General features: G+C 44.2%; 1 protein-coding gene across 1 annotated transcript; it reads left to right on the top strand.

Annotated features, from left to right (window-relative positions):
- Positions 1 to 1,653: 1,653 nt before the first annotated feature.
- Positions 1,654 to 23,425, top strand: Slc16a1 (solute carrier family 16 member 1). Its single transcript, XM_041638068.1, has 5 exons — positions 1,654 to 1,842; positions 13,424 to 13,683; positions 17,567 to 17,710; positions 18,852 to 19,697; positions 21,539 to 23,425. The coding sequence occupies exons 2-5, from the start codon at positions 13,467 to 13,469 to the stop codon at positions 21,811 to 21,813; spliced, it is 1,482 nt and encodes a 493-aa protein (XP_041494002.1). The 5' UTR covers positions 1,654 to 1,842; positions 13,424 to 13,466; the 3' UTR covers positions 21,814 to 23,425.
- Positions 23,426 to 26,824: the final 3,399 nt, after the last annotated feature.

Genomic DNA, 26,824 nt, shown 5'->3' on the forward strand with positions numbered 1-26,824 from the left:
AGGCGGCCTCGAACTCACAGAGATCCACCTACCTTCACCTCCCAATTACCATCTCCCTGAACACTGTTATCACCACAATGTTCCAAGTACTCACCCGCCCCCCTTCTTTCTGTGATGCTGAATATCAAACCCAGGGCCAGATTCCTGAAAACTAAATATTGTAACACTGAACAACCCAGGCTTACACTAACAACCCTAAAACATCGCTGTTTGAAGTTCCGACCACCCCAATGATCTGAAGAGAGTTTCCCTTCTTTTATCGGATATAAAAGGCAAATTATTGCTCATATGCGGTGGACTTCATATTGGATCCTAACATGATGAACTCCTACTGAAAGGAGGCAAAGGCTTTCTCTTCAATCTCTAGTTCTTCATTCACAGAAGAGAACTATAGGGCCTATTTCAGAGTGTTGGAAAGTTGAGTGTAGCCGAGGAGAGGCTGGAGGGCAGGGTTCTAGCATGCAATAAGAGTCTAGAGGAGAAAGACTGCCGGCCAGCCCTCTTCGGATAATTTCCTCACCGGGTGTGGTGGCGCATGCCTTTAATGGCTGCATTCCCGAGGCAGAAGCAGGAGGCTCTCTCGAGTTTGAAGCCAGCCTGGTCTACAGAGTTCTGGGACAGCCAGGGCTACATAGAGAAACCTTGTCTACAAACTTCCCCTTACCCCCTCAAAAATAGCAATTTATCACTTCAACAGATTTTGGTATCTGGGGTGAGTCAAGAACCAAAAATGGCCCTTGTGACACATCAGGCTCTTGAGTTTTGATTTTTAAACACTGGTCACTTCCTAGCTTGGTGACGTCTTCATCTCGTGAAGCCCGGGGTTTCTTATTTACAAAATCTTCTTATTTAGAACCTAACTCCTAAGGTTGTGAGATTATACAAGTTAGTTCTGGTGCAGTGCTTGGCATGCAACGGTCCCAACTCCACTAGCGATAATTCCATCTCGTCCCCCAAATCCATAGACTGTAAAAGTCTGGCCCGAGAGCATGCTCACGTCCGCGTTTTCCGACGTGCGCACCCTCTGCCCCAGGGCCAGGCTCTCGGGACCAACTCGTCCTTAAACTCGGCGTTCATCAAATGCCACAGGTCAGGCTCTGTGACGAGACACCTGGCGTAAAATTGCACATTAAACTTCCTAACGCCTCCACCGCTGCTGACTTAGCGTGCGAGGAAACAGGCCCGGAGCGTTCCAGCAACTTCCCGGGGGCTCCGAGCCCGGGTTCCAGGCCCCCACATAGGAGTCCACCAGCGTCCGAGCAGCACCGCGTCCGTTCAAACGCCGCCCGGTCCCGCGATTCCGCCCGTCCATCATCCTCCGCACCTCAGGGTCGGCCTCAGGGCAGCTTTTCTCTTTTCTCCTGCAGAGCCTGAGGGGTGAGGCCCGCGATGGCGTCCCGGGCACGCGCGAAATGCAGCAACCCTTCCGACCGCTAAAAGAGCGCTCAGGGCGGTCGGTGCGGGGTCTCCCGGCCCCGGCGCCGGGTCACGTGGCGGGGAAGGGGGCGCCGGCGCGCGCGGCCGAGCGGGCGGGCACGCGCAGCCGACGGCGTGTGGAGGCGCGAGATGCAGAGCAGGGAGTATGTATGGCAGGGAGGGGGCGGCGGCCGGGAAGGCCGACTCCACCCCCTGTGCGCATGCTCCGGCCCCCGCGGGTTATAAGGCAGCCGCGCCTGCCCCGCCAGACAAAGTGGCGAGCTGCGACGTGACTGGTCGGCCGTGTGGGTGCTGCAGCCAACGAGCCCGGCGGCAAGGGACGCGAGCGGGACTCCGGGTTCCGAGGAACTGCGGCCCGCGCCGCCGCGTCACGCACACTCCGGGCGCCGTCAGACACACATAACGGTTAGTCCGGGGCTGAGCGGGCAGCGCGCGGCACGGACTCTGCGGTGCCCTTGGTGCCCTGGTGGGGTCGCCCGGTCCGCCGGGCACGCGGAGACTTCCCGTCCGCGGGTCAGGAGGGCGGCCCCGGCAGAGGGCATCCTGGGCGCGCGGGAGCCGCGTGGCCCCGGCACGCGGCGTGGGTGAAGGGGACCTTCAGGCGCTGAGCACAGCAGCGTCTCGCCCGGCCGGACCGCGAGGGCCCCGCGGTCAGGTGTGGCCGCCGGGCTGCGGGAGTTGGGTCACGGTGCCCGGTGACCTTGTGGGAGACGCTTCCAGCCCGGTCTCCAGCGGGCGCCTGGAGAGATGCTTAGCTCGGAAGAGGGACGACCTGAGGCCGGTTCACGTGGTGCACTCCTGCCGCCTTCGGCACGGAGGGAAGGGACAGACTGGGGCGGGAGTTATTTAGGACTCGTGGCATGCCCGCCCAGCCTCCCCCGCCTGCCAATCGGTGTCCCACCTGGTGACTCGCTAGAGTGGTGTGAGGAGCTGCATCGCCGACCGCAGCGACCGGGACTCCGGGCTTCGGGTGAACTTTGAGGAAGGGGCGGGCGGTTGCGATAGGGGCTCTTTGTGGTCCAACCTGTGGCTTCGGTGCGTCTGCCGGCGGGCACGGGGGTCGCGAGGCATCCCTGGAGAGAAGACTGAAATAGCGTTACATTTGGCTAGGTGCATGCTTTCTGTGCCAAGTACATCCTTTTTCCTAGTGCATTTTTAACCTTTCTTTATGGTGGCGTATTTGGTGCAACCAGCAGTTGCGAAAACTAGTTTCTGATCGCTCAACCAGGAAACGCACGTGTTACTACTTCAGTCTTTTCCCGTTTTCCAGTGGCTCATTATAAACCGGGCGTCTCCTGCTAGTGGTTACACAGTGACAATCTGCTTTTTTTTCTTAATTAACCATAATTGATTTTGAAATCTTCAGGCATGACTTAGGCTGGGGATGTGTTAGCTCCGTGGTAAAGTACCTGCCTGGCCTACCATGCCTGAGGCCCCCAAATTTGATCGCCAGCATTGACCATTAAAAAAACCTTCTGATTTTGTAACAAAATGAGTACATGCTGACGTGTGAGATTAGTAATTGTACGAGAGTTGGAACAAGGGTGGATAGGAGCTAAGTCAAGCAGGGTTCTTTTTTTTTTTATCATCTCAGCTGCCAGCTGAATAAAGCAAGAAAGACTGTATCTCATTTTTTGCTTACTTATTTTAATTAGTTGGTAAATGGTGATTCTTAATCTAAGTCTTTGGCGGTATATGTGTGTGTGTGTGTGTGTGTGTGTGTGTGTGAGAGAGAGAGAGAGAGAGAGAGAGAGAGAGGGTCTCACTTTGTGGCTTTTTAGTCTCTTATAAGTTAAATCCAAGGTGTGCAGGTAGGAGGAATAGGCTCCACATAGTGGAACCCTTCTCATTTAACGAAGTAAAAATAAACTGTAATTGTGAGGTTTGTTTGTTTATTTTGGCGTGTTAGGTGGGGGATCAGAGACAGGGTTTCTCTGTAATCTCTCTGGCTGTCCTGGAATTGGTTCTCTAGACCAGACTGGCCTCGCAGGCAGAGATTGGTCTGCCTCTGCCTCCCCATGCTGGGATTGAAGGTGTGCAACGCCACACCCATCCTAGAATTACTTTTTTAAATGAGTGGATTTCAGTAATTTCATTGTAGGTTTAAGTAGGTACTGTTTATCAGATTACATTGACCTTGTTAACTATGCAAATTCTTAGTTTGAGGAGCATTTTAAGCTTTTTAAAGATTTAGCTGTGGGTTTATTTAATAATCCCTAAACAGATTAAGGGCAGGGATGTGGGGGTGTGATTATGAACACCTCAACTAGAGCAAAAAATAGTGTTAGATTATTATTTTCCAACTTGTTATACCCGTCGTCCCCCCTACGCTCCGGTTCATTTCCTAGCATGCCTTCCATCTTAGGTCCTGATCCTTGTATATTGCCCACTTGGCTGGTTTTGTTGCTGGTGAGGACTTGAACACAAGGAAAACGGAAAGTTGTGAATTGAGAAATTTAGGGTTCCGCAGTGAATGGACTCTAGCACTTACCCTTGGGGTTTGTAGTCTAGCTGGAAAGCAGACTCTTAGCAAACAGTTACTGAGTTTTAGGGGGACAGTAAATTACCATGGGGACAAATACTGTATTGTGTAAGAGAAGATGCTCAGTGTGAGGAAACGCTGGCAGTGTCTTTCTGAGGAAATACTATTTATCTGAGGCTTGACAAGGGAGGAGCGAGGCAGGCAGAGGTGGTGATGGGTTGAAAGGGCATTGCAGAGTACTGAAGACAGTGCCAGGCTGCAGAAGCTGAAAGAACTTCACCAGAGCCTAAAGCATAGAGAGGTCAGAAAGGAGGGAGGGGGCAGACGGCCGGCTAATGGAGGGCCCTAAGTCGTTTTAAGGACTCAGGAAGAGACTGAACAGTTTGGAATCATACTTTTGAAGTTGTGTGAAAGCTGTTTAAGGATGTGGCTGAGCAGATTTGCATTTTAGGAGTATCATTCTGGATACTGTGGAAAAAGGGTTAAAGGGGCTTCAGAGTGGCCATATGAGGATACCTGGTGTTAAGGTTAAAGCACAGGTTGCTAGCTGGAGCAAATACAAGCTTTATTTTCATTTTAACCAGTGGGAGTTCTGAGGTAGTGTGGCTCCACAAGAACTGTCCAACTTACAAAACTTGTAGATAAAATTCAAAGCTATTTCTGCCCTTGTCTTTTTATTGCTAAAGTTGAAATTTTTTGTTTCCTCTTTACCTTTCTCTACCGTTTAGTGTGAAAACTTTAATCACTAGAAGTTGATCATTGCTATCCCTGTCCAACTTTCCCCAGTTTCTGCTCGGTTGTTGTGAATTAAGCGAATCCTAGATTAAATTATTTCATTTCTAAATATATTGGTACATAGTTCTAAAAGAGAAGTTTATTTATTCACTCATTTATTATTACTGGTTTTTCAGGACAGACTTTTCACTCTGCAGCCTTAGAACTGTGTAGTCTCAGAACTTGCTCTGTAGAACAGGCTGGCCTCAAACTCAGATCGGCCTGCTTCTGCCTTCAGAGTGCTGTGACTAAAAGGCATGTGCCACCACTTGCCTGGTGTAAAAGATATTTTTTTTAATTGACTAAATTATTTTTAGATCTAGGGACTCCTGTATCCCAGGCTGGCCTGGAACTCACTGTACCAAAAGGGTGACCTTGAACTCCTGACCTCCTGCCTCTCTGGGATGGGACACAGGTGTGTACCACCACACCCAGTTTATGCAATGCTTTGGATCAAACCCAACTTTAAGCCAGGCAGTGGTGTGCCGCCTTTAGCCTTTAATCCCAGCATTCGGTTGGGGAGAGGAGGCAGAGGCAGGAGGATCTCTGAGTTTGAGGCCAGCGTGGTCTCCAAGAGCTAGTTTCTGGACAGCTAGGACTGTTACACAGAGAAACCCTGTTCCCCAAAAAACAGCCAACCCCCCCAAAAAAACCCAACTTTATATCCATAGTTATCTATCTGAAAGATAGTCTTCAGAACTCCACAGTCACATTATCCCATTATCCTACCTTTAAAAATTAACATCATTAAATACCCATCAATATTCAGATTTTCCCAAATTGTATTTATGTTTATTCATTGATCTTGTTTTTTAGTAATCAGTTCCTTTGATCAAGGATACAAACAAGGTCATGTGTATTTAGTTGATATCTGTGAAATCTATAGGTTCCTCATCTACGTAATTGATTTGAAGGAAACAGGCCTCCTTTACTTGTTTTCCCCGTTTGGGATTTTGATGACTTTGTCCTCGTGGCATAGATTTAATATCTCCTAGTTTTGCACATCCTGCTGTCTTTTGTATTTCCTCTAGTTGGGAACCCATTTGAAGACTTGACGAGCAGTCGGGATTTTTACTTCGGAGTAAAGGTTTAGGAGAGAGAGAAGTATATTTCATGTTTGCCACTTCTACTTGGAGAGTGGTGAGGTTTTCCTCTTCCTGCTGTGTTCACAGCCTATTCTATCATCTCACTCTGGTTTTAAGAGACAGTAAGTTAACTGCACTTTAATTTTTACCATTCGTCCTTAATTTACTAGCCAGAACACCTTTACTAAAAAGGTGTAGTTTGAAGAAAGGGACATTAAAGCATAGTGAGGTAGGACCACCAGTGTGTAGCATGTGTGTGTTTGAAACCTTCCCTCCCTTAGAGCCTTTAATCCCAGCACTCAGAAGGTAGAGGCAGGCAGGTCTGTGAGTTTGAGGCCAGCATGGTAAGTTTCAGGACAGCCAGGGTTACATACAGAGACCCTGTCTCAAAAACAAACCAACAAATTGAGAACAAACTGGGGTGGTGCGCACTTCAGTCCCATTCTGGAGAGGGGGAGTTTGAGACCCTTGAGGCTTTCTCTTCAGGCTGCCCAACCTGAGCAAGCTCCCGGCAAAAAGAGAGAGACCTTGTCTCAGCAGAAACCATGCAGACCTGGCTTCCACAGCAACGTGCACCTGCTTGCATGTGTAAACACATATTTTCATGGTTTCCCACTTTCTATCATCTTAATTTGTCTGAGTAGAACGAAGTCTTTTTGAGTCAAGGTCTCACGGTGCAGCACAGTCTGGCGCCTGGAGATCCGCATCCTGAGGGCTGGGATCAAAGGTGTGCACCACCATGCTTGGCAAATCGAATCACCTTAAGCATATTGCTCTCACTAATCTTTTAGAATTCTGTATGCTCTTCAATTTACCTAATAAAGTGGCATTTTCCTCCCTGTAATTTTTTTTTCTTTTAGGGGGATAGTGGAAGGTCAGATCTTACAGTCAATCTGTATTGTAGAGAGTGAGCCATAGTATCATGCAAAGAAGGGTTTCAAAGGTCGGCGTTCACATGGTCACAGAATGAGCTTACCTTGACCATAGTATCAAGAAGGGCTTCAAAGGCTGAGCCTTTATTGGGTATCACTGACCATAAATACATAAGCAGGAAACAGTTCTGTTTATTTTCACACTACCCTGTTGCTGATTACAACCCGTAATATTCAATTTGATTTGACAGATTTAGCCTTTGTAGAGGAAAGAACTTAAAAATGTTCCGATATTCTAAGTTGCATAACTGGTGGTTGAAACTGTGTCCCCGATTCTGTTTTACCTGCAGTAATCCTCTGGGCATGTGGGAAGGTTGGATGCTGGGGGTATGTATTGATTGCTTTGCTCACAGTTGTGACCAGGTGTCTGACAGGAAGCAACTTAAGGGAGGAAGGTTTTATTTAAGCTCAGGTTTTGAGTATTACATCATGGTGGGGAAGGCATGGCAGCAGGAAACTGGTGGCAGAAACATAGGCTGCTTGCTCGCATCTGGGCCAGTCAGGAAGCAGAGTTGGGTTACAGACCTCCAGGCCTGAAACCCTGCCCCTAAGGACTCACCTTCCTCCAGCTAGGCCTGGCCTCCTAAGGATTCCTCAACCCCCCAGAACAGTGCCGCCAGCTGGGGATTAAGTGTTCAGATACATGAATCTGTGGGAAACAGTTTGCTTCCAAACCATAACAGGATAGAGCCCAGTATATAACTGAACGAATGGACTCTTGGGTCTTCTGGTAGAGGCGGTTCTTTGCAGGCCTGATTCCTGGGTCCACAAGGTGGCAGGAGAGAACCCAGCTCTGGACAGTTCCTCTGACCTCCATGGAGTGTGTCCACACACCTTCATACATGTCCATTCTTTCTCTTTACGTAAATTAAAAAAAAAAAACTAAGAGAAAACATGATACTGTTGTGTTGTTTGCAAACTGTCTGGAGAGTGAAGGTCTTTTAGTGAAATGGAGTGGGCTTTTCTTTCCTTTTGTTTTATGTTTCTCTTTGTATCCCTAGCTGTCCTGGAACTTCTTGTGTAGAACAGGCTAGCCCTGAACTCAGAAGTCCTCCTTGCCTCTGCCTCCCCAGTGCTGGGATTAAAGGTGCATGTCATTACCTCCCTGCTAAGGTTTTCTTTTTTTTTTTTTATGTCTAAAATTATTTTAAACTTATTTCAAGAGAGAAAGAAGTGTGTGTGTGTGTGTGTGTGTGTGTGTGTGTGTGTGTGTGTTGGAGGCTCTTATGGAGGACAGCACAGCTTGGAAGAGTTGATCTCAGCATTAAACTCAGGTTGTCAGGCTTAGTGGCAAGAGCCTTTACCTGCTGAGTCATCTTGTCAGCCCAGTTCCTTAGTTTTAAGAACCAAAGCAATGCTTTTTACCTCATTTTTCTCTTCTGTTTTCCTATGGGAAGGTTTTCCTCTCTGTCATATCACGTTTTAAATTTATAGTCTGGAGGATTGATCTCCAAGGTGTGTGGGATTCAGAAGGGTTTGTTAATTTGCTGGAATTTCAGCTGTGGTTGTAGGCAGTACCTGTGACTTAGAAATACTAGCAAGCCTCCTACTTGGTCAGTTGTTAGACACAGACTGAAAGTTGTCACCATTTCAAAATTACTGTGGTTAGTGCACCAATACCTCACAGGGTCCAATTAAAGTATTTTGGCAGGTCTACTTTTGAATTTCATTTTGTGCACTATGCATTTACTCTTTTGTTTTGTCTTGTTTTATTAAGGAAGGGGTCACTTTGTGACACACTATGCCAACATACTATGCAGATTACCCCAGCCTCCTAAGATTGGAATTACAGGTGTGCCCTGCCATACCCTGTAGGAAGAGGGGCCACTTGTTCTTCCTGGCTGCCCAGCTAGCTTACACCCAAAATAATCCACAGAAACTATTACTTAAATCAGTGCTTGGCCTCTTAGCTCTAACTTCTTATCGGCTAGCTCTTACATTTTAATTTAACCCATCTCTATTAATCTGTGTATCGCCACGTGATAGTGGTTTACTGTAGTAATAAGGGCGGCAGGGCTGCGTTCCCAGCACCCCGGCCGCCTGCTCGGCTAGCTTATGCCCCAAAATAATTACACAGACACTGTATTCTTTTAAGCACTGCTTGGCCCATTCTCTTCTAGGCTAATTCTCAGATATTAATTTAACCCATTTCTAATCATCTGTGTGTAGCACCCCAAGGTGCGCTTACCGGGGAGATTCTAGCCTAGTCCATCCTGGGTAAGAGCTTCATCCCGGGAGCGGGGCATGGCGTCTCTCTCAGGCATCTGCTCCCGAGAGAGCTGTGGAGTCTCTGACCTCACTTCCTCTTCCTCCCAGCGTTTTGTTCTGTTTACTCCACCTACCTATGTCCTAACCAATAAAATGGGCCAGGGCAGTTCCTTTATTAGCCAATGACCTTCCTCCATCAGTTTACCAGCTCAAGTTCCCAGTGTCTGTCTCCGGTGGCGGATCCATGGCTTCTCTCCGACTCCACCCTTCTTTCTTCCAGCATTCAGCTTAGTTTTTCCCACGTAGCTAAATTCTGCCCTGCTATACGTCCAAAGCAGTTTCTTTATTCACTAATGGTAATCACAGCATACAGAGGGAAATCCCACATCAATACCCAGTTTAAAAATGTATTCGGATGAGTCCCACAGGTATTACCAAACTGCCAGAGGAATCTGACATTCCTGAGGGAAAGGATTCCTCCCGGTTCCATTACTCCCATATGAAATTGAGCTAACCAGAGACCATAATCCTACACAGCAGATAGATCTTGTTGTCATTGGATTATGTAATGGTGATACCACAGGTTAAGTGACTCTTTGGCCGTTTAGAGTGATTTCCACAAATTCAGGCAGAATACTTTTTAGAAAGTCTATGTGCCACCAGTTAAATGGGTATCTTAATTTGATTTGGGTTTTCTGGCCCTGTTTCCTAGTAGGTTCACATCAGTAAATATACTTCAAATTCATTCAAAGCTTGTCTTGAGCAGCTCAGTTAGAAGAACCTCTAAAGAGGTCATTGAACCTCGGGTCTACTTCAGCCTCTTGTGATTATAACATTAGTACTTACTCTATTAGCCCTGTCACCTAGACATCTCAGTCAAGCAGAAGGGAGGCGAGTGGTTTAATAATTACTCTAATTTGAGGGAAATCAAGTACTCATTTGGAAATTGTATATTCCTAATAAAAGATCCAGTAATTATTTTAATGGCAACATAGTGTAAGGTTTGTATCATCAGCAATTAGGAAAGCTATTTAAAGCTGGGCATGTGGTTCAGTGGTTGAGTGCTTGCCTAGGGTTCAGTGTGTTTAGCAATAAGTGCTCTGCAGAAAGCTGCTCACGAGATAGGACAGTATCACTGCAGTAGCTACCTTTCTGGATCTGGAGTTTAGTAACTACATGTAGTGTGCCATTGGACCTTTAGATTGCTTTTATGTCTGCCTGTTTTAATTTTTAGGTTATTTGTATAGATGTGTTTTGCAGGCCTCTGTGCCACAGCATTCATGTGGAAGGAAGGCAGAGGACAGTTTGCGAGTCATCTCTCTTACCTTTTCGTTGAAGATTCCAGGGATCAACTGGGGTGGGCAGACTTGCTAGAAAGTATCTTCACCCACCAGCCACTCACCAGCCCAAGTCTTGCCTCTTTTTGACTAACACTGCAAAGCACAGGGAAGTACAGATGTGTCCTTGACCCCAGATTCCTGATCTTAGAAGTGTGCTCCCAGAAGAATGATGGTTGGATCAAATGGCATTATTTTTTTCGAGACAGGGTTTCTCCGTAGCTTTTTTTGGTTCCTGTCCCGGAACTAGCTCTTGTAGACCAGGCTGGCCTCGAACTCCCAGAGATCCGCCTGCCTCTGTCTCCCGAGTGCTGGGATTAAAGGCGTGCACCACCATCAAATGGCAGTTGTAGTCTGAATTTGTCCTATCAACAATATCAGCTGGGCGAGGTGGCCTATGCTTTTAATCCCTGTATTCAGAAGTTTGTAAAGACCAGTTTATACTTTCTGTGGTGTTTCTTTATGTAGTGTGAAAATTATACATTTTATAATTGCTGAGTGTTGTCTTAGTCGAGTTCAGCAGTCAGAATTTTTTTTTTTTTTTTTTTTTTTGGTTTTTTGAGACAGGGTTTCTCTGTGGCTTTGGAGCCTGTCCTGGAATTAGCTCTGTAGACCAGGCTGGTCTCGAACTCACAGAGATCCGCCTGCCTCTGCCTCCCGAGTGCTGGGATTAAAGGCGTGCGCCACCATCGCCTGGCAGAATTTTACTTTTCATAGATGCTTACCCCCCCTTTCTTGGGGAAGTGGGGGTGGGGTGGTAACTGCAGGAGACTAAAACCAGGGCGTGTATGTTAAGTTAAACATTCTGCTACTGAGATTCACTTCCATTCTCTCTCTCTCTCTCTCTCTCTCTCTCTCTCTCTCTCTGTGTGTGTGTGTGTGTGTCTGTCACCTGCTCTCCCTTCTCCCTTTTGGTGTTGGTCATGTATCCAGGCCTGCACCTCCTGGGTGCTGGTGTTTCTGCCATGCCCCACTGTGCTTGGCTTCTGTGTCCTTAGAAGACACATTTTCTCATCACTCCTTCATGTGTTTTTCAATCCCCTGTTACTTTTTAAGGCTGTAACATTTAAGCTGATGGGGCTACTGCACGCTGTAAGATTAAAATCTTAAAAACTTTTGTTCTATCATTTAACTTGGATTTTTACATGTGAAGTGTGTATGTGTTCCCTTTTCCTGAACTACAGGCAAAGGGTCTAGTCCTGGCATTTCCTTTGGGGTGAGGATTTCTGTGTATGGAAGAGAACTGCTGGTGTAAAACAGAGGGTTGGGTTTTTTTTTTTTCTAAATCAGAATTTTTATGTTAGTTATAGCAGTGGTTGTGAAAAAAATATGTTGAATCTGTTTCTGGGGCTTTTGATTCTTTTTTTCCCCCCAGTGCTATTTTGGACACACGTTTACTTGTGAATCTTAAAGTTACTTAAGTTAAATCTAGATTCTGTAGAAAAGGTATTATTAACTTGATGAGGCAAGTCTTTGTGACTAAAAATTAGAACTGCCTTTTAATTGACAAATCCTAGCTGGCAGCTAACACAAAGTTCAATCACGTCCAACACGTGTTGCTGTTCTAGTCAGGGCTTGATGTGTTATGTGTGTAGGTGTTATTCTGTATATGTAAATACTCTTCTTGAATTCATCTTTTTAGTAGTTCTTTGAAAATTTTTATGCTTAGATGAAGGAAAAAGAATTAATGCTTGGAGCACCCATACTTGGCAGATTTAAATCCATGAGCATGTTAAGCAGCTTTTTATTATTCAGTCAGGTAAATTTGCTTTTTGTTTTTCAAGACAAGGTTTCTCTGCATAGCCCTGGCTGTCCTGGAACTTGCTCTGTAGATCAGGCTGGCTTCGAACTCAGATCTGCCTGCCTCAATTTTTAAGAAACCTTAGCTTGTAAAAATGTTTTTAGCTGGTATGAGTAAAATGCCCTACAACAAAAATTTTTCCTCTAGGCTGTTTTTTAAAAGAATAATCTAGAAGCTTATATTCAGGTAGGACTTTTAAATGATTTTCTCAGGGCGGCTCCCTGAGTTCTTTCTTAACCCACCCTGTTAGAGAAGAAATGTGCTGCTCACTCCTCACAAGTCTCCCTGGAGTAAAGACCTGGGGTCCTAAAGGAAGGGAAAACTTGTCAATACATAGATCTAGGCCAGGACTCTGGAGGGAGAGAGGGGAGGAAAGCAGATCTCATGTTTTCTCTTAGCTGGATTCTACAGACACGTATGTGTGTGTAAGGCATGGGGCAGAGTGGAGATGAATTCGTCGTTGTAGTCGTTATGCTTGGGAAGAAGGGGCTGGCTGACAAGGGAGTGGGGTACAGTAAGCAGTCATTTGAATGTCAGTGAAACTTACTTTGTACACTGATAACAAAATGGACATGTAGGGGAACAAAACCTATAATTCCAGCACTTGTAAGGTAGATGCAGAATCAGGATATTGAAGCCAGTTTCAACCACATAAGAATTTGAAGTCAGCCTGAGCTGAATCCTTTCAAGGAAACCAATTTTTTTAAAAAAAAGATACTGGAAGCCGGGCGGTGGTGGCGCACGTCTTTAATCCCAGCATTTGGGAAGCAGAGGCAGGTGGATCTCTGTGAGTTCGAGACCAGCCTGGTCTACAGAGCTAGTTCCAGGACAGGCTCCAAAGCCACAGAGAAACCCTGTCTCGAAAAAAACCAAAAAAAAAAAAAAAATACTGGAAGGGCCACTAACCTTATTCTATTTCCCTAGTTAGAATCGGTATTGTCACACCGATGGTATCTGCACATTTACTTCAGTTGAAATCTGTTTTACTTGCTTCGTTATAGGAACTGGCAATTTTAGAGTATGTGGTGTTTATTTTCCATAGAGTGAATTGGTTGAATGTTCACTGCCCAATGCTGCCAAAGAGCCATTAAAAAGAAAATCGTGTAGAATAAAGTACAAAAACACAAAAGGTTAGAAACCAAACTGAAGAGTAAGAGAGTAGGTCCATTGGATTATGGGGGTGACAGACAGGGTTTCACTGTGTACCCTTCCTTCCCTGACCCGAAACAACAAAACCCAGCTGATTAAAGTTGTAATTCAGTGTGGCTCTGTGTCAAGAGCCGAGCAAATATGTCTATTACTGCAGAAGAAGGATTTGTGGACGCTGTTTTGTTGTTGACATTTTCCCCCCATTTCATATCTTTCAGATACTAGATTTGCACTGCATTTTGGGATTCATCTTCACTTAAAATGCCACCTGCAATTGGAGGACCAGTTGGATATACCCCCCCAGATGGAGGCTGGGGGTGGGCAGTGGTAGTTGGAGCTTTCATCTCTATAGGCTTCTCTTATGCGTTTCCCAAATCCATCACTGTCTTCTTTAAAGAAATTGAAGGTATATTCAACGCTACTACCAGTGAAGTGTCATGGATATCATCCATCATGCTGGCTGTCATGTATGCTGGAGGTGAGTACCCACTATGGCCTGCTTTTTTAACTTATATTAGGCAGCCAAAGTTTGTACTTTTTGGTTGTTTTTGTTTTGTTTTTTAAGACAGGGTTTCTCTGTGTAGCCCTGGCTATCCTGGGACACCTGTAGACAGGGCTGGCCTTGAACTCATAGGGATCCACCTGCCTCTGCCTCCCAGAGTGCTAGGATTAAAGCTACCACCGCCTGCCGAGTCTGTACATTTTAATATCTTACTCATTGAAGTTCTTTGAGGTTGCGCTTGCTGAAGTTTTGTACTGAGGAGCATGCTTTCCATCCCTGGTAACTCTGGCATCTCTTACTCCCTTCATTCCATTATGGCTTTTTGGAACAAAATTGAAAGCGTGAGGAGCTCGAGTATTAGCTCTGCTTTGAAAGCTCTCGTAAAATGACATGTATAAACCTTGTTTCTCTTGCTCTATGCCAGACACTTGGAAAGTAAACATCTTTAAGTAATGAGTTACAAGATATTAAAAAGTTACTCAAATGTCCAGAATAATAGTTAGTTCAAAGCCTCAGGTAAACTCTATAATTTAGGGTGGGGCCTGTCCCATAGGCACAAAGAGGTGAAGACAACTGACACCCCTCATGGCTGGCATGCACACATGTACACGCGCACACATACCAAAAAACAAAGACTAAATAAAAGTCCCCCTTGTTTCTATGTTATTATGAGTTATAAAAGCATTTTGGTTGAACTTAAACTTGAATTTTATCATTTTTCCCCCTTTTGTTTGCTTTGACATGGTGTGGAGGCTATGTAGAAAGTAAATTGAGGGAGCCGGGCGGTGGTGGCGCACGCCTTTAATCCCAGCACTCGGGAGGCAGAGGCAGGCGGATCTCTGTGAGTTCGAGACCAGCCTGGTCTACAAGAGCTAGTTCCAGGACAGGCTCCAAAACCACAGAGAAACCCTGTCTCGAAAAACCAAAAAAAAAAAAAGAAAGTAAATTGAGGGCCGGGCAGTGATGGCGCACACCTTTAATCCCAGCACTCGGGAGACAGAGGCAGGCGGATTCCTGTGAGTTCAAAGCCAGCCTGGTTTATAAGAGCTAGTTCAGGACATCTAGGACTGTTACACAGGGAAACCCTGTCTAAACACCCCCCAACACAAAGTAAATTGCTTATTTAAAGCACTATATTTTACCTGGAGACATCAAACTACATTAAACGTAAAAACTTGAGGTTGTTTAGTAGGAAATCTAAAGCAAATTTTATTTAACCTGGTGGACAGTGTTCCGTGTTGTCTTGTTAGCGATCTAATAAGATGTTTATAAGGATTCTGTTCTGCATTTCAGTGGTGAATACCTTAGTTGGTAGTAGATTCAGCAGTCTTTCCTAAGCTCCTTGAGTACATTCAGCTCTGGCTGCATGTTGTGAGTGTTAGAGAACTCTGCATCTGGGATTCTTTTTGATGTTGTTAATAAGCGCACAAAAACAGCACTGTGTAGTTAGTTGAGGTCATAATTTAATTAAACATTATTAAGTTGGTTGATTTGAAGAGGGATAAATGGACAGAAGCAGCAGTTTGAAGACCTTTTTTCTCCTGTATATTTTTGTCTTTAACTTTAAATAATTATTTTCTGTGTGTGGGTGTTTTGCCTGTATGTGTGCCTGTGTATCATGTGGCTGCCTGGTGACCCTGCAGGCCAGAAGAGGGCTTCAGATCCTTTGGCTCTAGCTGCCATTGGTGCTGGGAACCAAACCCAGGTTCTCAAAAAGAAGCCAGAGCTCTCACACAGCTGCGCCATCTCTCACAGTCCTCCCTTTTTTTTTTTTTTTTTTTGGTTGGTTTTTTGACAAGAGTCTCTCTACATAGAGCATTCAGGATAACCTGGCCGGCCTCACAGATCTTCCTACCTGTCTCCTGGATGCTGGAATTAAAAACCTGTTTGTTTCACTCTTATCTTTATCATTGTTAACACTGTTCTGTTTGGGCTATTTAAATATGTTTCAAAATAAATTTTCAGGGCTAAATTATGTCACTTTAAGATTTTTATTTATGTGTATCTGTGTTTTTTGTGCATGTGAATGTAGTGGCCAGAGGCTTGACACTGGAGATGTAGACGGTTGTAAGCTGCCTAATGTAGGTGCTGGAAACTGAACTCAGCTCTTCTGAAAGAGCAAGTGCTCCTAGTTACTTAGCCATCTCTCTGTTCCCAGACATGTTTTAAGCGACAGTAGTCTTTAGGACTTGGACTTTAATCTTCCGTGATCTCTAAAAACAGATTTTGATTAAACATCCAGAGGTACTCCAGTCAATGCTTTGCATGTTTAAGCAGACTGCAAACCAGAACGTCATTCATATGTTAGCTGCCAGATTTTTCTCAAAAGTCAGTGATGTCAGTTGCACTAATTACACATGATACCTTCCTTTGGGGAAGATTCCTTTGTCCTCACTCACCCAGTTAGTGAGTTAACTAGCATGTTTCTCTAATTCATGTGACAGTGGGCCTATTAGCTCTCTTTCTGTTTTTGAAGATAGCTAATTAGGACCATTTTTTTCTAAAGTAACTGAAAGACAGATTATATCTCGTGAACTTTGGCAGGATTCTTATGGTTATTCTGTTTGGTTGTTTTCTAAATAACGCCCCTAAGAACTTTTATCACTACAACTGTCAGTCCTTTAACCTGTACACTTGGGTTTTTTGTTTATTTGTTGAAGCAGGATCAATATGGAGCCCTGGCTGTGTGGACCAGGATGATCTTAAGTCACAGACGTCCTTCCTCCTCCCTCCTCTGCCCCCCAAAGATTAGGATTAAAGATGTGAGCCACCACACCTGGCTAAGGAGAAAAGATCTTAGTGCTTTTGTCATTTTTCCATTTTTTGGTATTTCAAATATTATATAATTGATAACACTATCTTAAACTTCATGGAACAACAGTATGGCAATATTTATTTTAGAGTTATAAAGACATATAGATTTCTGAGACTCTGACCTAATTTTTTTCCTGAAGTTCCTGGCTGTCAATACCCTTGCTTTTGGGCTGAGTTAACATGAATGTTTTCCCTCCATGTGAAGATGGAGCCTAGAGCCTTGCTTATTTGTGGTCATCTCCTGTAACCAGGGAGGCTACAGGTCCTGCAGTCATTCTTTCCACAAGTCCTTTGCTATGAATGTGAAACTCTAATGTTTTTATAATTACAAAAAAAGTTGAATACCACTCATTTTATAATCAGCAAAATTATTAGCTTTTCTTCTTTTTGTTCTTTATATAAGATAAGCAAAGCACCGACACCATGGCAACGTTTTCACACATCAGCATAGAATGCAGTTATTAGTTAGGCTCATGAACCCTGGGAAGATGGACATCATTAGTTTTATTAAGAACTGTGTCATAGGAATGGGGTTGTGACTTAATGGTAAGAGTCCTTGCTCAGCATATGTGATAGCTTAGAATTCTCCAACACTTAAAAAAATGACAGCTTTAAAATCCCATTTAATCTGTTCACCTAGTCTATCATTTCATTTCGTTCCTATCCCCTTGAGTGGTTAAATCAAGCTCGAATTGACTGTTGTCTGACTTGACTTGCTGTAAGTTCCTGGTTTTTGAGGCAGGGACTCATAGCCTAGTTTGGCCTTGAACTTGCATAGGTAAGGGTGACTGGTTTTGTCTGCCTTCCTACTGCTATGATCATAGGAATATTGCTTGCCATTGCACTGACAGCCTTGTGCCACGATAGCCATCCTCCATCAAGCATTTCTTCACATTGGGACCATGCAGGATTAGGACCAAGTCATTTTACTGTATTCAGCTCAGTACCTCAGACAGCTAGATATATAAGGACAAGAAAATTTTTTTTCTGGTTTGTCTTTTCTTGAATATGAGTTTATATTACTACTTTTTTTATTCTCTCCTAGGTCCTATCAGCAGTATCCTGGTGAATAAATATGGCAGCCGTCCAGTAATGATCGCTGGTGGCTGCTTGTCTGGTTGTGGCTTGATTGCAGCTTCTTTCTGTAACACAGTGCAGGAACTTTACCTGTGTATTGGTGTCATTGGAGGTGAGTAGCTACTGATTAGTTTCATATTTATTTATTGTCACTATTTGATAATGCGCTTGATAAATGTTATTTTAGAGAGCTGCTGATTGACTCAGCACTAGTGAGATGGCTCAGTGGGTCAAGGAAGAACCTGTCTTCCCCGGGATCCACGTGGTGTCAGGAATGCACTAGCTCCACGGGGGGCGGCCTGCACTCTCGCCATGGCACAGACATGCACATGCATCTTGTTGTTCGTTCTTTCTTTCTTTCTTTCTTTCTTTCGATTTTTCGAGACAGAGTTTCTCTAACTGTCTTAGAACTCGCTTTGTAGACCAGAATGACTTTATAAAGTTAAACTCTTGCCATACAATATGTAGTTTAGTTAATTTAATTGCGAGACTATTGCATTCTTAGACAATGGTAGCAGTGCAAGGTGGTGCACACCTTTAATCTCACTACAAGAGACAGAGACAGGCAGGTTTCTGTGAGTTTGTGAAACTCAAAACCAGAAAAAAGAATAGACAGGGAAAGAAATTTATGCAGCGATTCACGGAAGGGTATTCATTGGTTGTTCTTTTTCCCAAGAGTAGTTTTGTTTGGTTTGGTTGTGGTTTTTTGGTTTTTTTCAAGGCTGGGTTTCTTCTTGTAGCCCTGGCTGTCCTGGAACTCAGAGATATCCACCTGCCTCTGTCTCCTGAGTGCTGGAATAGAGGTGTGCACCACCACCTCTAGGCTCATTTCAGAAGTGTTACTTGGATAGCACAGACCAAAAGAAAAAATGAGCTGTTGAATATTATGACATTCAAATGTATGGCCTGCCATACTGTTTCTTCCGTGTACAAACCTTTTTTTGTTTTGTTTACACCAAAAAGGATGAAATTTTGTTTATTTTTATCATTTTCTTTCTGCTGTGTATTATGATCAGCTTCTCATGTCGTTCATTATATGAGACAACATGCATCAGATTCCCTGGAGCTGGAGTTACAAGGTGATTGTGAGCTTCCCTATGGATGCTGGGAATCCAACGCAAGTCCTCTACAAGAGCAGTACATGCTCTTAGCCACTGAGCCATCTTTTCAGCCTCATTTATTCTTATGTCTTTGCTTGGTAATTTCAAAAGTGACTTCTATTTATGACAGTGTTATCTTTGTTCCTTTCCTAGGTCTTGGGCTTGCTTTCAACTTGAACCCAGCTCTGACCATGATTGGCAAGTATTTCTACAAGAAGCGACCACTGGCCAATGGGCTGGCCATGGCAGGCAGTCCTGTGTTCCTCTCTACCCTGGCTCCACTTAATCAGGCTTTCTTTGGTATTTTTGGCTGGAGAGGAAGCTTCCTAATCCTTGGGGGCCTCCTGCTAAACTGTTGTGTAGCTGGTTCCCTGATGAGACCAATAGGGCCTAAGCCAGGCAAGGTAGAAAAACTAAAGTCCAAAGAATCTCTTCAGGAAGCTGGAAAATCCGATGCAAATACAGATCTCATTGGAGGAAGCCCCAAAGGGGAAAAGCCATCATTCTTGCAAACAATTAATAAGTTCCTGGATCTCTCCCTGTTTGCCCACAGAGGCTTTTTGCTGTACCTGTCTGGAAATGTGGTCATGTTTTTTGGACTCTTTACTCCGTTGGTCTTTCTTAGTAATTACGGTAAGAGTAAGCATTTCTCCAGTGAGAAGTCAGCTTTCCTCCTTTCCATTCTGGCTTTTGTTGATATGGTAGCCAGACCTTCCATGGGACTTGCCGCCAACACCAAGTGGGTCAGACCTCGGATCCAGTACTTCTTTGCTGCTTCTGTCGTTGCAAATGGAATCTGCCATTTGCTAGCCCCCTTGTCTACAAGCTACGTCGGCTTCTGTATCTACGCGGGAGTCTTCGGATTTGCCTTTGGTTGGCTCAGCTCTGTATTATTTGAAACATTGATGGACCTTGTTGGACCCCAGAGGTTCTCCAGTGCTGTGGGCTTGGTGACCATTGTGGAGTGCTGTCCTGTCCTCCTAGGGCCACCACTTTTAGGTATAGTATATCCCTACATTTTTTATTCTGTCCTGGTTATAAAAGTAACATGTAGAAAGGAGCTCTACCTTAAAGCACAAGTGTACAATACAATGCATTTTAGTAATAAGAAGCATTTTGGTAATAGGCAGAAGAGTAGATCTTTCTTAAGGTCAGAGTACATGGGCAACTATCCTAACCACTGTGTATCTTGGATCTAAGATTATTTTAGTAGCAGTTTCATAAGTGATGTCAAAAGCTTTAGGAAGTGGGAGAATTGGACTCAGCTACATTAGTTAATAATCATTATATAATTTGAGAACTCAGGTTACTGAACTCCTGTGTTTTGTTTTTGTTTTCTTTTTTTTTCAAAGCAAGGTCTCTCTGTAGCCATGACTGTTCTGGAACTCGCTCTGTAGATCAGGCTGGCCTCAAACTCAGATCTGCCTGCCTCTGCTTCCCAAGTGCTGAGATTAAAGGCTTAAACCTTTATCTTTTAGATCCCATGTTGGGCTGGTGGTACACAACTGTTATTTCATACTTGGAGGCTGAGGCAGGTTGATTGTGACTTTAAGATCAGCATTGGCCGTACAACCAGATCATCAAATAACTGTCTCCACAATTGTTCCAACTCCTTTTGGGTGTTCATGATGATTTATTTTGGAGATGGGATCTTGCTCAACTCATTGACTTTAAACTTGTATAGCCAAAGATGGCCTGGATCTCCTGACCCGACTGTTCTCCCCTCAAGTGCTGGAATTATAGGCAGGTGCCACCAAACTTATAAATGAATTTGGAGGGTGCTCCTTTCCAGCTCCTCCCCACTGAGTTGCTTAATCATGTAATCATGTCAGTTGTCATCCCCCACTCGATCATGACCCACACCCTTTTACACACTCCTGTGTCTTGCTTCAGTATCCCATTCCCTAATTGATTTCCAAGTCTGCAGAGCTTAGCCCTGTCTCTCCAACTTTGTCTCCCACCCTTGGCCCTTGCTTTCCTGCTCACAGCCCTGTGCCTTTGCACTGGCTGTTCTGCCCGGATCCTCTCCCCTCTTTTCCTGGACAGGTCTATCTTCCTACTGTCTCAGCTCCATGTGATGCTTCAAAAGCAGCAGCATTCCTCACCCACTCGCTGGTCTTCACCACCCAGAGCCCTCCCTATAGCTCTTGTTAGTTTATGCAATAGTTAGCCCTGTGGAGTTCCAATCACATTGGTCAGGTGAGGAGGTTTCGTTGCCATCAGACATCACAAACTTTTGGGAGAGGTTGTGATGCAATTTTCCAAATTAATTGATTTAGTGTTGAAACAGTAAGTAGAGAGGCTTCCTTGTAGCACAGAGGTGGCAGGTGCAGGCCCCCACTGAGACTGTGTGTTCCCTTACTAGCTTTATGACCTTGAAGAAGTTATTTAACATCACTGTACTTGAATTTCTGTAACTACTGGAAGATACATTGGGAATTTGGTGCTGAGAGGGTGCTGTTGGCTACAGAGCTAAGTGTTCTCTGGAAGTGCTGATAAAGAACTTTGACCTTGGTGACTGGAGTAGCTCTTTGACCTTGGACACCCTCAAACTTCCTTTGAATTAGTTTTTCATTGTGTGTTAAGAGAATGGATTATAATTCCTGTCTTCTCATTCAGATTTGCCAAAAGTTTGTTGTTTACAATTTGAAAATAGAAAATGCATGGCCAGTCAATCAGAGACATTATAAATAGAGAGTTTAGAAATTGTTTTTTGTGCTAATGTGTCATTTATGGGTTCTTTGAAGTTTGGTTTGGCATCTTTCTGAGGATGTTTATACTCTGGGAAAAGGTGTCCTTGTTTGCTCTTACTCATGTAGCCTTGTCTTTTACATCTTTAGGCCGCCTCAATGACATGTATGGAGACTACAAATACACGTACTGGGCTTGTGGTGTGATCCTCATCATCGCAGGTATCTATCTCTTCATTGGCATGGGCATCAATTATCGACTTGTGGCCAAAGAACAGAAAGCAGAGGAGAAGCAGAAAAAGGAAGGTAAAGAGGATGAGACCAGCACAGATGCTGATGAGAAGCCAAAGGAAGTAACAAAAGAAGCACCATCCCTGCAGCAGAACAGCTCCGGCGACCCCGCAGAGGAAGAGAGTCCTGTCTGAACTGAAGCTTGAATTGAGCAGTGTGCGACCCAAGACATCTGAAACCGTTCTGCTGGCCTCTAGTCTACCAGTGGTGCTCAATGCAGACAGTGGACATGTGTGCGGAAAACCTACCAGGTGTTCATTGGTGGAAATTTTTTTGTTTTGTTTGTTTTGTTTTGTTTTTGTTCACTCCTTACCAATGCCGGAATTTAAAATTTACTATGCTTCAGGTAGGGAGTGGTTGGCAAAGGATATGGGAAAGAAGTAGGGATTTTTCTTGTTTTGTTTTAATCTTAGCTTTTAACAGTGTCATGGAGATTATAATGTGCCTTAAGTTTTAGTTTTAGAACTCTTTAGAGAGCCTTAACTTTTAAAACCATTCTGCTGAATTCATCTATTTTAAAAGTCGTTTTAAAAGGAAAAATAACAACTAACTTGCTTGAGGTAACTTTAACCTTAATCTTGTTTTGTTGTTTGTAATGCTTTGTCAGAATTGTTACTGGAACATTTATGGACAGAAATAATAGTTAAAAGTTGGAGGTTTATGAAAAAAAAACTGACTAAAGTATTTTTCTAGCATCATAGCTGCCTGGCGTAGGTACCTGCTAGGTATATATTTAAGAAATTTAAAGCATGAAATTCTGGAAACATCTTGGCTGTCGTAGCCACAGTCTGTCTGTCACCTGCTGGGTGCTTCCTCTCAGATGCTTGCTACAAGCCTAGCACTAGAACGTTGTCACTAAATTGCTACCTTCGCTCCTGTTCAGAGACATTGAGTGGTTAGAAGTCATTGCCATTTTTGAATTCTACTGCAAAAAGGTTAGTATTAAAATCTACAAAACATTATTCAACACAGTCTGATTATTAATATAGACAGGCCTCAGCTGACTACAACTTGGGTTTTCAAAGACCCTAGTTATAGTATGGAACTTTTGTTATCTTCAAGTGTGTGTGGGTTTGGGGCGGGGCTTGGTGGTTCTGAGGATTGAACCCAGGGACACAGGCATGCTAAGAACATGCTGTACCACTGAGCCACATCCCACCAGCACCCTGGAATCCTCCTTAGACCTTTTTTCTTTGATTTTTGATAGTTCCATTTATATTCTAGCTTAGAACTGTATGTGAGATATTCAGTATGAACTGAATGTGTGTGCTATTTGTTTTTTTACATTGTTTTTCAGTATTTTCAAAACCAAGAGGGCCAGAGTTTGGCTCCAGGGAAGCCTATAAAGATAAAATAGGGAGAGAGGGAGTTTGCTGAATTCACTTGGTTCAGTAAGTACCCACCTCCCTGCCACACACACCAAGGCTTAAGGAGAAACTTCTATCATGCTTAGAATGATTGGACATAGTCTTACCTCCACAAACCTTAGCTTTCGTGACTGTTTTCAGTTTCCAGAAATGGAGGAAATGGGTTCGGTGTAAGGATGGGAGGAAGAATGGACCTGATTGGAATTGTATTTTTTTTAACCCGATATCTTCTAAATAGAGGCAGAGAAAATAAGACACTGAATTGTTTTCAATGCATTTAAAATACCATTGTAATTGACAGGGTGAAAATAGAGATTTAAAACCTGTGTAAGAAGCCAACTTTTTCCAAATAAAACATTTATTTTATTTTTAGAAAACATTTCTTCTACATGTTTATTTGAGAGACAATTATGTTTTCAATTTTATTTTCATTTTGACCTCTGGTTTATATGCCTTGAGACTTGTGCACAGTTTGAGTTTTCGCCTTTAACATGAGCAGGGGAGGATTTTAAAACCACATGTCTTAAACTTCTGTCACCTGCCTAGACACAATGGGGAACTGCCTTGCAGTATATGTTGTGGTGGGATTTAGAGAGGAAACCTTGAGAGTTTGGCAGACATCATTCCAGTTTGGACTCTGCCACCTTCTGTGAAGCCATGTTGAACCTCTGAATTTTTATCCTATAAAAATGAAAGTTTCAGCCAGACAGTGGCGGCGCACGCCTTTAATCCCAGGAGAGGCAGGCAGATCTCTGTGAGTTCAAAGCCAGCCTGGTTTACAAGAGTTAGTTTCAGGACAAGTTCCAAAAGCTATAGAGAAACTCTACCTTGAAAAAACAAACAAACAAAAAGATGAGTTTCTGATGGCAAAATTTAAGCCATGTGTATGTAAAGGAGTCCTTTCTGTCCCATCTCAGATGTCGAAGCTGCATTTGCCAGGTAAGTGCCCTGCCTGTGCTCCGTGGAACCAGAATTTATGATGCATGTTCTGAGTTTATAGGCACGCCAAAGCTGCCATCAGACTGACTGAAACTTGCAACTAAACTTTTTTTTTTTTTGCTCACTGCTCAGTTCTGTCACTGGGCTGTAGCGGAAGTGTTGTTAAGGCCTGTGTGACACCTGCGCAGCCCTGTCTGTCCCTTCCTTGTTTCCCATGGGTTTGCTGGTTTGTCAGCTGTACTGTGAATGAGTCCTGGGGGCAGTGCGCTCTGATCCCTGTTCATTATTTCTTTTGATACTGACTTCATTTGAAGTTTTATTTTAGTTCACGTGGTTATTTGGGCTGCTTGGTAAGAGATATGAGTACAAGCACGTCTATTGTATGTGAAACCTCACATACAATACAGTGGGAACGTTGGTTAAGAAACTGATAGTTTGAACAATTTCAACATTGTAAGTAAACCACACTGATGAGGATCACACTCAGGTCAAGTCTGTTGGAAATTGAGAATATCTTCAGCAGCTGACTGATATGAATAGTTTGCACAAAGTTATGGTTTTGGGGGTTTTTTTTTTAAGTTTACAATTAAATCATTTTTCCTATTTTCTCTTCCAGCCTTCCCTTACACATCCTTCCTTGTTCTCATTCAAATTCGTGGCCTCTTCTTTATAACTGTTACATGTCTGTGTGCCTAAATACAAAATGCAAACCGCTCGGTCCATGTGATGTTACTTGTGCGTAGCATGGTTAATAAAAGCTCAGAGACAGGTCCTGGGGTTCAACTGAAGACCAGAAAAGCAAAACAGCCAGCCACTGGCTCTTACCTCTGTCTCAGTCTGAAATGGCAATTCTTCCTCCAGGAATCCTCACAATGTCCTTCTGTATATGTGTTGCTTTTATTGGTTGATGAATAAAGCTGTTTTGGCCAATGACTTAGCAGAGTAAAAAGCCAGGCGGGAAATCCAAACAGAAAGCGTGAGAGAGTAGGCGGAGTCGAGGAGATGTCATGTAGCCACCTCAGGAGTAACATGCCTGAGCCATTGGCCAGTGTTGTAATGAAGATAGTTTCTGTGTGATTATTCATGTCTGGGTGGCTGGGAAACGAAACAGTCTCCGTATACACTTGTGTGTATGTTTTTAGGGGTGACCATTCGGTACTGAATAGCCAGTTCTTGTGCTCTTCCGCATTCGTGTACACACTGGTGTTCTTGTAGACCAGAGTCGCACTATGTAGACCTGCCTCCCGAGTTGCTGACATTAGAGTGCACACCACCTTGTGTTGAACGTCAGAGCGACAAACGAGGTATTGGCTGCACGTCTGTCTGAAAACCCGAGTGTCGGGGTTTCACCCTCCCCAGCACGTAGCTGACAACAAATCAAGTCAGGCAGAGTGCCTGGAAGACGTGAAGACAGAAGTTAATGATAGACTTGGGTAACTGAATGTTTGAGTACTTATGGGAAATGACAGCCCACGCTTGCCTGGCCCGAAGCCAGGCTGTATCTGGGCTAAAGTGATTGGGGGTGGCGTGCAGGCGTGCAGCTTAAGTACATTACTTTGTGACACAGAGTCTCCATGTCATCCTGGAACTCTCTTACACAGACCAGGCTGGCCTTAAAATCACAGCCATACCTGCCTTTGGGATTAGAGGCCTTGCCCTGGACCTTTAGATTCAGTGACTGTTTACTTCATACTCTGGACTATGGTGACAAACTTAAATTGCAAACAGTAGCATCTGTGGGTATAGACTGGAGGTTGGTTTGTGCATGTTTATCACTGTGCCCTAATCCTACCCTTAACTGTAATGTGGCCTCGCTTTCAAGAGGGGATTAAAAAGAAGAAAACTCCTAATGCATTTGCAACAAGAAAACTGTTGTCTCTGGGCAAATGAAGCCAGAACTGAGTGTGCTTGAGAGGCAGGAGAAGGAGGATAAAGAGTTTGAGCAGGGGAACCAAAGAGATAGCTCAGGGCTAAAAAACACTTCAGTGCTCTGAGATTCCAGGTTTGGTTCCCAGCACCCAGGTCAGGTAGCTCATAACTCTTAACTCCAGGTCCAGGGGATAGCCTATACCCTCTTCTGGCTCTGAGGGCACTTGTATTTATATAATACATAATTTAAAAAATACTAAAAAGCTGGAGGTTTGGGAGGCAGAGGTAGGCAGATCTCTGAGTTCCAGAACAGCCTGGGCTACACAGAAAAATCCTGTATTGAAGAGAAAAGCTAGAGGTCAGCCTAGGCTACATAAAACCCTTCAGCCCTGGCTGTCCTGGAACTCGTCTCACTCTGTAGACCAGACTGACATCGAACTGCCTGCCTCTGCTTCTCAAGTGCTGGAATTGAAAGTATGGGCCACCACGGCCCAACAGCATTTTTTGGTTTGGTTGGTTGATTTTAGTTTTTAAGACAGGGATTCTCTGTGTAGCCCTGGAACTAGCTGTTAGACCAGGCTGTCCTCAACTCACAGATCCGCCTGCTTCTGCCTCCCAGTGCTGGGATTAAAGGTGCCTACCACCACCCAGCTGCAGTTTTTGGTTTGATACAGGCTTTTCTGTTGTGGCATTCGGAACTGGAACCAGGGCCCTGACTAGGCAAGTGCATCTTGCCTCATGGGGGCGGGGTATTTGTCTAAACAGACTGGACTTGAAGTCTTTATCCTTGTCAGTCAGGTTGTTTCCCTACTTCAAGAATTACAGTCTGGGGCTGGAGAGATGGCTCAGTGGTTAAGAGCATTGCCTGCTCTTCCAAAGGTCCTGAGGACACATTCCCAACAACCACATGGTGGCTCACAACCATCTATGATGAGGTCTGGTGCCCTCTTCTGGCCTGCAGACATACACA

Source organism: Microtus oregoni, unplaced genomic scaffold (assembly GCF_018167655.1).
Source record: "Microtus oregoni isolate MIOR12 unplaced genomic scaffold, Mior012 000054F_ref0000373, whole genome shotgun sequence".
Lineage (NCBI taxonomy): Eukaryota > Metazoa > Chordata > Mammalia > Rodentia > Cricetidae > Microtus > Microtus oregoni.